The sequence below is a fragment of the Astatotilapia calliptera genome, chromosome 17 (assembly GCF_900246225.1).
Source record: "Astatotilapia calliptera chromosome 17, fAstCal1.2, whole genome shotgun sequence".
NCBI classification, from domain to species: domain Eukaryota; kingdom Metazoa; phylum Chordata; class Actinopteri; order Cichliformes; family Cichlidae; genus Astatotilapia; species Astatotilapia calliptera.
This window is the reverse complement of record NC_039318.1, coordinates 26,264,030-26,277,179: the sequence shown is the minus strand read 5'-3', so window position 1 is coordinate 26,277,179 and position 13,150 is coordinate 26,264,030. Positions and strand designations below refer to the sequence as shown.

General features: G+C 41.3%; 1 protein-coding gene across 4 annotated transcripts in view; it reads left to right on the top strand.

Annotated features, from left to right (window-relative positions):
* The window catches only part of prrt4b (proline rich transmembrane protein 4b), a 32,571-nt gene extending 19,421 nt beyond the window's left edge, over nt 1-13,150 (top strand). For all 4 annotated transcript variants that reach the window (XM_026146331.1, XM_026146333.1, XM_026146332.1 and 1 more), the window contains exons 3-4: nt 4,518-4,640; nt 10,482-13,150. In XM_026146331.1, the coding sequence (XP_026002116.1) occupies nt 4,518-4,640; nt 10,482-12,514 (2,156 nt within the window). In that variant the 3' untranslated portion in view covers nt 12,515-13,150. The remainder of the gene's footprint in view (nt 1-4,517; nt 4,641-10,481) is intronic.

The following is a 13,150-nucleotide window of genomic DNA, read 5'->3' as shown; positions in this document are numbered from 1 at the left end:
TTTACTTCAAATATAATTTTTAAGTTGTTTATAAAGTACAATTCGGCAAAAAACTTAATCGGGATGAAATTGTGTTACTTGATGTTCTTATAGATTCACTGTCCTAATGTCATTTTTTGGATTTAGTTAATTTAAATCACTAACTGAATACATTTTAAACTTAACTTTAGATACTCACCAATTACAAATATATTTAAATGCTGCGGTGTTTATACTTACCTATTAAAAAAACATCAGACTTGCCATTTGAGTAGTTTTCCTCCAGTTTTTGTATTTTGTGTGTTTATCACAAAATTGTAAATGTCTTCATTTGTAATTTTCTGCGCACTTTGGTTCTTCAAGCTCAAAAGCTCAAGATCAGCCTTTGACCTTGAAATGCATTTGTTTTGCCTTGTGCTGTTTACAGATTTGAGAATAGATTTTTGAGCTTCATCAAGATGCTTGCAGTTTATAGTGTTGTTATGTTGAAATCTTGAGATTACAGTTCTTCCATGAATGTTTTTTTCCACAACAGCAGTGTTGGAATGCAACCATTCCCAATCCCATATCACCCAGTCTGCTTTGGCTGACAGTTATTATGTTTTGTCTGCTGTGATCAGTATTGTCTGCACTTGTTTTTCAGCTGTGCGTGGTGTGGTGGGATACAGCACAGAAGGTGGGTGGGGAGGGCTGCTGTGTTCATGTATCAGTATTCTAAGCGCACGCTCAGCGAAACCACCGCCTCTCCTGTGGGACCATCCGCTCGCCGTCGCTGTTCATGGATGCTGAACATGCTTCTTGCCATTTAGTCTCCTCCCTCCTCTCTTGTGGCCATGTATATTCTCTCTGTACAGACGCAAACCCCTGTCACCTCGTTTCATGGATAAAAATGTCGGCTGTTGCTTTAAAGGTTGAAAATGCCCTGACGAGAAGCTGAGAAGCTTCTGATCATTCACAAAGAAACGTAAACCAGTAACATAAGACTAATTGATGTGCTAGTGGACTGGAGTCATGCAGTGTTTAAATTATTACACGTTACCAAAGGACACAAGTGGAGATTAATAGGAAACTAACAGCATAGCAGCTCTGTGTTATCATACTTTATCCTGATGTGAGCATGCTATCTGTGTACTGTCATTTATTTGAAAGCTGCATGGGGTGAATCGTTTCAGGTGTTGGACACCTTCGCCACAAAAGGAAAAAAAACAGGGGGGGGGGGGAGTTACATTGATCGAGGGAGCGTTGCCCTTGAGGAGGCTGTCAGGTGTAAAAATAAAACAGCAATGAAAACAGCCATAGCAAGGTCAATTATGAGAAGAGAAAGTGGGGGAAAGAGAACTGAGGGGTGAAAGTGTTGGTTTTCTCAAACCACTGCTGCTAATTTTCATCCAAAAATCTGTCTTTTACCCTGCTGTCTTTCCCTTCATCCCTGTTTCCATTACCGCACTAACAGTCATTGGTGAGTCTAGACCCTTAGCACACTCCATTAATACCTGCAAGGATATATTGTCTCTGTGATCCAAGCACTGTACCCAACTACTAAAGCGTGGCCAATGACAGAGTAATTGATTATGGAAATGGATACAGAGCATGTGACATGAATATCTGATGGCCTTTTATAGATTTTACATGGAAAATGGGCTTTAGTGCAAATAGAGAACACTGCTGGGGCTTACATATTATGCTAATCTTCTCAGGCTTTACCAGCCTGGTTTGTTTTTAGGATTTGACTCACAACTCTTAGGCTGAATAAACTCCATGAAAAGAACTGGCTGAGGAACACATATTAAGCAATGGGGGTGATTTATTACTCTAGCCCAGACTGATTTTAAAGTAAGAGATGCTCTGGGTTCCTGTGTAGCTGCCTTAAAGATGAACCAAATTAGCAACAACGTGATGCAATTTTGTGCAAGTCACATTAGAAGCAAAATTCAAGATGAGAAACTTTATTGCGCCACTGTTATGAAACTAATTATTAGTACATTTCTTACAAACCATTGCATTCATTCGTTTCATCAAGTCACACAAGGCTTTTATAGCTAAGGAGAGAGTAATGGAGTGCAACATCATCTCCTGTTTATCATTTCTGGTAGCTAAAGATAAAGGGAAGCTCCATCATCACTATACACTGTGTTATTGTGGTACACTTAGACTCGCCACGGCCGCTAATTATGTTTATTTTTATTTTGGGTGGCCATAAATGAATTGAATTATATGAAGCTATAGCCTGTGGTGAGGAAGGCACTGAGACATTCCTTTTCTGCTGTGACTGAAAAGCAACTGAATGAGACTTTAAGGTCACGGAGACCAAAGAAAATTATGGATGTACTAATTAGGTAGAGGCATACATGATAAGTCAGCAGAGGTGTGGAAAGTTGAGCTGTTCAATAAGAAAAGTGGAAAGTTAGCACATCCATAGTTAGCTCATACATCCCTGTCAACTGTCTACTGTTTTATTTTGCAATTTCAGCAGTCGCTTTAAAAAGCTGGTCATCAGTTTGTGATGAGCTACAGATATGAGTGAACTCTCTCGTCACTCTCTCTTCCTCGTTTTTAGCAGATCTTGTTTGACATTGTTATTTACTCGCTGCCTGCACTGCAGATCTGTAGTGATTTAGATGTGGCGTACACACACATAGTATTAGCTCCCTAAAAAATCAAAATTATGAGTTGAACTTAACTGTGAATATTTTTACAACAATCAGAATAATAACAAAATTGCAGTGAGAATATATTGCTTACATTTCTGGCAACACAAAGTAATTGCCCGCTAAACCTAATAACTGGTTGCATCACCTTTGGCAGAAAAAAACTGCAATCAAGCATTTGTGACAACTGGCAATGACTCTTTCACATCGCTGTGGAGGAATTTTGGCCCACTCGTCTCTGCAGAATTGTTTTAATTCAGCCACGTTGGAAGGTTGTTGAACCTCATGCCAAATCACCTCAGTCGGATATCAGCCTGGACTTTGAGTAAGCCACTCCAAAACCTTTATTTTGTTTATATGAGGCATTCAGAGGTGGACTTGTTAGTGTGTAGGAAAATGAGGAAAAGTGAGGCCTGCAGTTCTTTAGATGTTTGTGACCTCCTAGATGAGTCACTGATGCAGTCCCTGAGCCTGGTTGTGCCTGGTTTCTTCCTGTTAAAAGACAGTTTTTCCTTTCCACTGTCGCCAAAGTACTTGCTCATAGGGGTTCATCTAATTGATGGAGTTTTCTCTGTTTTCTCTGGATCACTGCAGTGTCTTCACCTTAAAATCTAAAGCATCTTGAGGAAACTGTTGCAATGATTTTGCACCATATAAATAAAACTTAACTGAATTGATTTGCTGTCCCTTGCCTGGCTTCCACAAACAGAGCTAGACCAGAGAAAAAGCCCAGGACATACACAGAGTTTTATACTATTATTTTAAAACCTCATAATGTTAAACATTAACAAGCATAGCAAGCGTATGTAATGAAATAAAAAGGTAATGTGTAACATGTCCTCATCAAATACAATATTTTTTCCTACTAATCATTTGTTCAGATAGACCGCAATATAATAACATAAGCAAAGAGGACACTTAAAACTTAAAATACAAACTTGTAGTGTGAGATACTGCTGGGCGTACATGAGCTATATTGTCTCTCTTTTTTTTTCTTACTCTTTTTGGCTGAACTGTAGCTCTCGCTGTGTGAAACCGATTTATTGTAGGACTTTTTAAACTAACAGATGACTCGGGTACTATCTGCTTGACCTAGATTAGTCTCTAAGATAGAAGGCATTGCCTTGTAGCTGTTCTGATTTTTTTCACAACTCATTATCTTCCACTTTATTTGGTATTTATTTTTTCATTAATATTAATTCTGAACTTATAGCCTAAAACTGTACCTGGTATCCCTGGCTTCATTACATAGTCAGCTCATCCGGTTTTCCCAACAGGTTTATTCAGCGCTCTAAATCTTTTCTTCTGTCTTTGTAACTGTTGTAACACACAATTCCTGCGTGGGTGGCTAACTATGAAAATATTTTGTGATTCAACCATACTGAGCTAAAGGGTTGAATAATGCCATGTGTAGTAATAACTACACATGGCATTTTGTGTAGTTATTAACATTAGCACTCTCTCGCCGTCTTTCTTGCATCATTTTTCCTCTTTGTCTCCTTTATGGAACGCAGCAGCTCTAGACACAGTCTGGATTTGCAGTGGACCAGGATGTACACACCCATGCACATACACATAAGGATGTCAATGTAATTAGACCACACAGGCCTATTCCACTGTGCTATGCTATGGATGACTGAATACAACTAAGTGGGTGATAGGCCGATCCCTGACAGAACTGGGTTAAGAAATATAGTTCTTCCATTTGCTACAGTGTTAAACCTCAGATGTGCTTTGAGCAGAGAACAGAGAGGGTTAAGTTTTCTTTTGGGTATGCTAATCTCTTTAACTCAGACTACTTTAAAGATGCCAGTGCTATTTAAAATGCTATTTTAATTAAATTGATCACTTTGAGATCTCGCCTAGGTTAAACTGCACGTGTCTCCCCAGATCTGCCAGGCAAAGAGGATAAGGAGGATGAGAAAGGTGTGGTTCAGTCGACTGCAGACAATGATGGTGACATAAGTTTGGCAGGCATTTCCACGCCGTCCAATGAGCTGCAACAACAGACAGGTGAGCAAACACATCCCTCGAGATGTAAACAAACACTGTCTTCCTTCAAAAATCGAATCCATTTTAGAAGCATGTGTTTGCACTGTCATACTGTTAGGAGGACAAGCAAAAGTCTGCATGCTGTTACTTTCAGAAGCCATCCTCTAAATGTTTGCGTATGTGTAAATCTGTCAGAAGACTGGGAGAAACAATTACCTGCATCCATTGCCTCAGGCTACTAATTGCTTCCAATGGGAGGGGGGGAAAGTGCTCATCCAACAGATAGGGAGCAATGCCCAACCACTGAACAGACTTCTAGGTACTACTTCTAAAATACACAATTATTGATCCAATGATAACAGTTTCTATTACAAAAATAAAATACACAGTAGTGCAAATCTTGCTGGCCAATGATTATCATCATTAGTCATCTTTTTGCATTATAACAAAGCAATATCCACTTTTGAATTAAATAAAGAGAATGAAAAAAATAGAAATAAATGCATTAATTCTACTTGGTCGATGTGGATTTTTTTTTTATGCTACAGTTGTCTGGAACCATGCTGTCAACAGTTTTTAAAAAAAGTAATTTAGAAGCATTTGCATCTACTTCAAACATTTCCACATGTCACTGGTTTTTATTAATAGCACGAATCTTTACAGCTCAAACAGGCAAAGTCTGATGGAAGCATTTTGGCAAGCGAGTACACATAGAATAGTACTCACTAGGAAATCCAACATTGTAGGTCACTGTGGTGCTAATAAATAATAATAATAGCAGCAATAACAATAAGAATGCCTAGGCTATACAAAGAACACGCTACAACTGGATCAAACCTCTTTTCATCGCCTCACTTCACATTAAAAAGAAAAAAATCAGATCAATTGTAAGAATATGTTACAGTATAAATGTGAAATTCACATATTAGTCTAATTATTTGTGAATCATATACAGCTGATTTCTGATCAGATATCTGTTGAAGAGATTCACTTTCAGCCCACTTCACAGAAGCAGCTGTAACCCACATTACCTCACCCAGAATAGCCAATACTGTCAAGTGGTTTTCAAAAATAGACTTCAAATGTGCCACCTGCTGAATATGGCTCGCAAGTAAGTAAATGTAACAATAATATTACTAGTGTGCATATCTGTTATTTAATAGTGTTCTCCCTAAAGCAAAACAAAAAAAACAAGGAAGAAAAATAAAATAAAATAAATGTGCTGATGAGAATGTCTGCTCCGCATAAAGTTATCGTAAAATCAGGCCCGCTGCATTGTGTAGAACTGTTTAAGTGAGAGATAAAACCTCAGTCGTACAGGTCCCAGCACAACTGGCCCCTCCTTAGTATGCATCGGATTTCTCCATGAGCTCCCACGAAATTACTTTTTCTGAAGTGAGCCAAATTGAAGATGAAGGCGATCAGAAGAAAACTACATGGTTCCCTTAGTTTAGTGATACAGAATCAACATGCTGTGAGTTAAAGATGGGCGTGGGGTAGCTGGAGTCCACGTATCATCAGAAGAACCCTTCTACTTCATTATCTTAGCTGGTAGACATGTGAGGCACCTCAGGTGAGACCTTTGAAAAAATATTGCCGTAAACAGTTTATTTTGGGACACCACGAAACAAACGATAGCGTAAAATGAAACAATAGACGTTTTTATATCGTCATCTGATATATATCGTTATATCGAACAGCCCTAGCTACGGGAATGCCAGTTGGTGGATTGGTCGACTCCTGAATGAAATGCTACTAGTCTAAAAAGTAGAAATCTTCTAAACATTTGTGACTTTCCCCTACTTTTTTCCCAAGCCCCACCTAGAAGTTCACATCTGTGGATTTGGAACTCGACTGGATGATTTAAATACTTATGTTGCATAAAATCCTGAGTGTAAACCTCCCTCACTAGAGTTCTGGTTAGAGAATGGCAAATAAATCGGAAATCTCTTCTCCCTTGCGGCACTGTCTTGTGACAACCATAAGTAACCTGCACTGTTGCCAATTAACTATAACGACAAGCAGCTTGCTGCTGTCACATTTTCGAAATCTGTTGTTGCTACTGCAATGAAGGCAAATAATTATTGTTACATAAGCTGTCACATAAACGGGAGAAGATGCGAAAATTATCCATTCATTCAGATTCGATGCCTTGTCTTTGTGCGGAGGTTTTGTCAGAGCTCCAGAGGTGACACAGCTTTATTACTGAACGTTGCCATGCTAACACAAAAATGCTGAACATTGTGAAGTATGGGAGCACTGCCACTGTAAGCATTTTACAGTAGTGTGCTACCATTAACGGCGAGCTCAAAGCACCATCGTATGTCTCACAGAGCTGCTCATTTTACATCTGTGATCCCAACAAGCAGAACAATTCTCAAGTAATTAAAAGATTATACTTTGTTTTTTAATAGTTCTAACCCCTCAGAGTCCACAAAAGACCTCTTGAAGTCTTTCTGTGTAAAAGGTTCCCAGCATAAGAGGCGAGAGTGTGTCAGAGGCAAGAGTGAGCAGCCGCCGGCACATACCAAACCCTCCTGAGGCCGCTCAGTCGGCCAGCAGCTCAGATGGGACTCTTATTGACATGAGGAAACAAAACAGGGTGATCATTCAATACCCATCACGTTTTCCACTCGGCCTGCCTCAGTGGAATCCAAGTCATTGCCCTGGAAAGCAGACAAGTGGGCACACAGGTCATTGACATAATGCATATACTAAAACACACCTACTTTATCAGTGGCTGCCACATTCAGAATGTCTGCAGCCATGGGTTTGTTTAATACTCGAACCACATTTCCCACACAGCGACTGTGTTCTGTGATAAGATGACATAGTTGGAGTCAGTGCGAGTACATAGACTGTTTCTATGCTGCTAGTGCGATAACTTTTACAAGATTAAACATAATTTTATCTTATTTTTATTTGATAATAATGAGTGTGTAAGATTTGTTTGCTTGTTTTTTGCATTTTGCACTGATGCAACATGGAATTTGAATTAACCAGTTAACCAATTATCATTTCACTACACTGGAGAAAGGGTTACTGCTGACCTTGATTAATCTTTAGATATTTATTTATGCTTGCTGCATTGCACCAGTGCTTGTCAGCCAACCACATTTGTCCGGACTTGAATATCGTGTTACAGACATTACACATTCCCAGACAATGACTTCTAATGACACTAGTGAGCGCTGACTTTTCCTATAATGGCATCATGAGGTTGACTTTTGCAGCACTGAGTGCTGCACAACTAATATTGCATGTCTTTAGCATTCCCGTTTTGTCAGACTAGCAGTCCAAAAGTCAAGGGTACTGTAAATATAATGAGACAAAACAGGGACTGTTATGAAAGTAATAAATGTTTGACCACTTCGTGTTATATGTCAAAAAGGTGGTTTTATTTCTGTCCTTTTTCTAGGCAGATAATCAAGATTTCCTTGGAGCGCTTTCAAATTTAAAGCATGTCGCTGTTCCACACCCATCGGGGCTTGTGTTTATAATTCAGCCATTCTGAATTATGGCAAATTAAATGTCAGCATGGAACAGGATGTTTAGTTCTATTTTGCTTAGCAGACTTAATGGTTGCACAGCTTGTACTTAGCAGAGCAGAATGTGGTGTGAAAGTGCTGACTGCAGACTTGCACATCTAAATCTCTTTCCTGCTCTTAATAATCCAGCATCATCATGAGAGAGAGAGAGGGAGAGAGAGAGAGATGTGTAACAGAGCCACGTTGAATGCATCTTGCTATTAAAGCTTCATTAAGACTTAAGTGAAAAAAACAAAACAAAACAAAGCCACTCACAAAAATCGATCCTTGCGTTTCCGCCCGCTGCTCTGGATCAGCTCAGGGTGTGAAATAAAACTGCTGCATCACATTTAGAGATGCAGAAGTGAGCCTGCGGTGGGCTCGTATTTCCTCAGGCTCAATGTTTTCATCAGTACCTGGGGCTGTGACTCAGCACTGAGGTCAGGAGATAAATGTGAATAATGACAAAACAAACACAGGCAAACAGCAGAGAGGTGCTTTTGCTAAAGCGCTTGTGAAAGTCCTTTTCTGCTCATAGGGATCTGATGATGGCTTTGTTCACAAGTAGCTTACAAATCCATGTAAATGCAAGGATTCACACCCCAAACTGAACGCATATACAGACACAGGTTTTATGGAAAGCACAAAATAAAGGAGTTTTCACGTTGGAGCAAAAAAAAAAAACCCAAAAACTGCTATTTCCATCTGGAGCTGCTGACATATTAAACGTAATAGAAACTGCAGCTGCCATACATTGAATCTATATACTTGGAAAAACACCAGGAAAAGCACAAAAATAAAGCATGGGAAGAGACTTGTAAAACTCAGGGCTGTCAAAGAGAAAAGTGGATTTGGTAAAGAAAACTGTCCCTGTTCAGAAATAACAAGCCCACCTATGGGAGTTTCCCTGTTTGCAGGCGGGAGTCGAAGGAAAATCAAAAACAAAAGAATGAATTAGGTGACCAGGACAGGGTGGGATGGGAAACGCAAGAATATAACCCATAAAAGACATGTGAGAAAGAGTTCAGAAAACCACATGAATTCCGCTTTTATTTTTACTCAGGAAACAAATTAGACATCTTCGGCCTATAGGCAAAGATTTGGGGGGGTTGCGGTTCTGAAGTCTACACATTCATGTTCTTAAACAGGCATTTAACATTACCACCAGATATAATGGATTCTCCAGTTAACGCTAGATGGGTTTCAATTACTGTTGCAGACAAAAGTAGTGGGAGTGCCTTTTATCTGCACTTGGGCAATATTTGAATCAATAAAAACATCACTTTCTGACACGTAAATGATTCCAAAATATATCTATGAGTGTGCACTACATTAAATCTGCCTGCTGTGTGATTTAATAGGCTGTCAGTTTATCCTGCCCATTTGTCCCTGTCTCTGTGGTCTCTTTTAGCACCTGAATTTTTATGGTGGAGTTATTGTCTCTGATAAGCCTGCAGCAGAATGACTAATGATCCTGTGTGTGTGTGTGCAAATCCCTGATATGCAGTTAGAAGCTGTTTCTCTTCAGCTGCATTTGAATACATATTCTTTATAAGCTTCCATTGTTAGCATGGGTCCTTCTTTTTTTGTTGTTGTTTTGCTTTTTTTCATGGTGAACGCAGTATCGGTTGTGCTTTATGAAAAAGAACAAGCACCAGTTTGTGGAGCTCAGTGATGCAGAGACTAGAAGGCTGAAAAAATGTTTGTCTGATTGCCCATCTGTGAGGCATTATGCTGTGTGAAGTGCCTTATGTACATCCTTTTCGAGTAATTGAAGTGCATAAACATGTACAGGGTAGATGAGCTTTGCAGACGTCTCTGCAAATTTTGTACAAACACACATATGCATGGCTACTCCTTAATTTACAAAGCCAAGCCACTTCCTTTGCAGTGCTAAAACATGTCTAACAAAATCACAATTAACTATAGCTGCATGGAAACTCCAGATGGCTTACGTAATGCAAGAACTAGCTCTTGTGGTTCGGAGTGGGCTGATCTCACTCACACACACTCACATCACACACCCACACTCAGCCACACATGCATACCTCTGCTTTTGGGCCTCGCTCGGTTTGAACGGCTTACAAGATTTTACACAGGATTAGCACATTAGGAGAACGTTCCCCATCCTGGGCCCGAGCCCATTTGTGTTCTGACTCTGATAGTTTTACTATTAAATGCTTCTGTGTATTCTCATTAGAACTCCATTAGTGCATTTTCAAGTGATATAAAAGTGTCCGTACATGTTTACAGCTACTGTCTTTTTCTCTGTTTTTATGAAAACTCATTCAGTTATTAATGTTCCAGAATCATCTCTACTTTTTTCTTTTTATAGACCTTCCCCGTGAAACTCCCCATATACTTCTGTATACTGAAGACTGGATGTCCACCTCAACCAACGTCGCTAAAGAAGGCTGTAATCGCTCCACCACCACGTGGGATTCCACAACCTACATGGACATTAAGCCCACAGAAAACGCCACTGTCATCAACCAGTCAAGTAGCCCCTTTCTGATCCCAGCTCCACCGATGTTGGTGCCCTTGTACACGGACTGGAACAGCGCTATGGCCACGTGGGGCCTGGCCTGGGAGGCCCACATTTACGGCGCTGGTTGCGTCTTTGCGATGCTGACGATTGCCTCAGCACTGAATCTGCTCTGCTTACCACTGCGATGCCCAACTGGTTGTGGCTACTTTGCTCTGGTTAGCCTGTTCCTATTAGCTGCTGGTTGTACCAGGTCCTTCTCACTCCTGTATGATGCCTATGGCCACGAGGACCGCCTACCCTCCACAGAGGCCTCACTGATGCTCTACGAAGCACCGTTTCCCTGCCTCACTGCAGCTTTTGGTCTGGTTTTCCTTCTCCTGTCCATGCGCTCACGGATGCAGCTTTCCTACTCGGCCTTTCAGAGACCCTGTTTCCTGGCCTGCCTGGTTGTCCTGCATTTTGCAGCTGCGTTCGGTCCAGTTACATTTCTGAAGTTCTACCAGCAAAAGCCTCCTCTGTGCCTCTTTCTGTCACTCATCTCCCGGGGAACCTTTGTGGCACTGGCAACTTTTCTATCAGCTGCCTATTTTGTGTTCTATATCTACGTGCGGGCAGACTCGAAGCACATCTATCACCTGAATAACACATCTCCAACGCCTGCTGAGCGCTACAACCGCTGCCCTTTTGCTGAAAGCAGGGAGTGGGATCGTGCTGCTGCAACGGTGTGTCTTTCAGCATTGTTTTCATTGGCGTGTGCAGGACTTCAGTTATACGCAATGCTCAATGCAATGGGTGTTGTGGGTGGAGCGGAGGTCTTCCATCCTTGGCCGTGGTGGGCGTTCCAGTTTAGCTGCAGACTCTGTGAGCTCGGGGTTTGTCTCACCTTAGCCTTAGTGGTTGCACAGCCAGTTTATTGTTCTGACCACCTTCCAGCTGCTGGAAGTTGTTGGACCGAACTGTTGGCATCCAAGTCACCCATCCTGCCTGGGAGCTACCAATGGACCCTGAGTCAGCAAGAGAAGCTAGCTATTGTTGACACTATTGGACTTGGAGAGACTGAGAGTCTCCCGCTTTACACTCTGGTGGATGAAAGACTTGGCAGCAGTCTGAATGGCCTGGACCTCCTCTACCACAGTAACCGGGCTTTGGCTTACCGAGACCTGGACATGGATTTACAGAGTTCAGAAAAACCTGAAGATACAGGTGGCAGAGAGCCTTCAGGTGCATCTTCATTCACCAGTGACTCCACTGCAGACCTACGTCCACCTTCACCCATCAACCTACGTCGCAGCATAGATGAGGCGCTCTTCAGTGAAGCCTTGTTTCCCATGAGCCTCTTCAGCCCTGCTAGGCCTTTTCAGTGCAGTGACCAATCAGTAAACAAGCACTGGACACTTCCCAGCAACGGACTCTGTGATCCCGTCTCTGCCGACGCTGGCCTTTATCGGACCTCCTCCTGCGTGGAGATAGCCTCTCAACCCCAGCCACCCGAATCTGAGGGTAATGGTGTTGAAGGTGCTCCGCCATCTCCCTCCCTGAGCTCTTCTTCCAGCTGTTCATCACCTGAACGATGGAGGGGAAGCTCTTCCTCCTCTTCCCTCTACCGAGCCTCTCTTGGAAGCTCGCTGGTCCTCTGTGCAAGCCCAGAGAGACATGCACGACAGCTTCTCCAACAAGGCCGCACGGGTAACGTGGCATCCTCTGGCCACCAGGGCCATGCAGACCTGCAGAGGCACTATCACACATTGGGAGCAGCCTCACAAGAGAGCCTGGATCTAGACACGTCGACAGAGGCAGACCGATCTGTCCAGGAGGAATTCATCAGTGTTTGCAGACAAATCGATGCTTTGAGCATCTGCAGTGAGACTATTGATTTATGAAGTAGTCTGGTCAAATGAGGGTTATACTGAGGACTTTAGGGTGACTACTATGTGCAGCAAGCTGACTGTCCAGGAATTTTACAAATTGATAGTGCATGGTTAGCGGTGTATACACTATGGAAGAGCTACAGCTGCCAAAATATAGTTTTTGAAAGGCTTTGTTATGTGGTAAAAAGATAAAAGGGTCTAAGTGCCAAGAATGTCAAAAGCCAAATGGCAATTTGTAACTTTTACATGTTTGATAAAAGCAAGTGACATTTGATACAGTCGTTTAGTGAGTGGTGATCTAACAAGAACTGATTTGTACAAATAATTTTATCGCATTCCAACATTCCAATAGATAGTACTGTGAGTGAAGTAAGCACTTATTAAATACTACTGAAGTCAGACTCCTTCCAGTTCTACAAAATCATCAGTCAAGTATTTCAAGCTTAAAAAACAAAAACATACCACTAAGCTACGCATTTGCAGTTATGATGCAGCAGTGCCCTCTACCGGTATTAAGCACAAGCTATTTGTCACATGCTTCTATATAAACAATCCAGACAGCATATTAATGACCAGCTTACTAACTTATTTATGTTTATCTATAACTTTGTCAACATATTGTTTAATAAAGATTTGTTTTTATAGTAA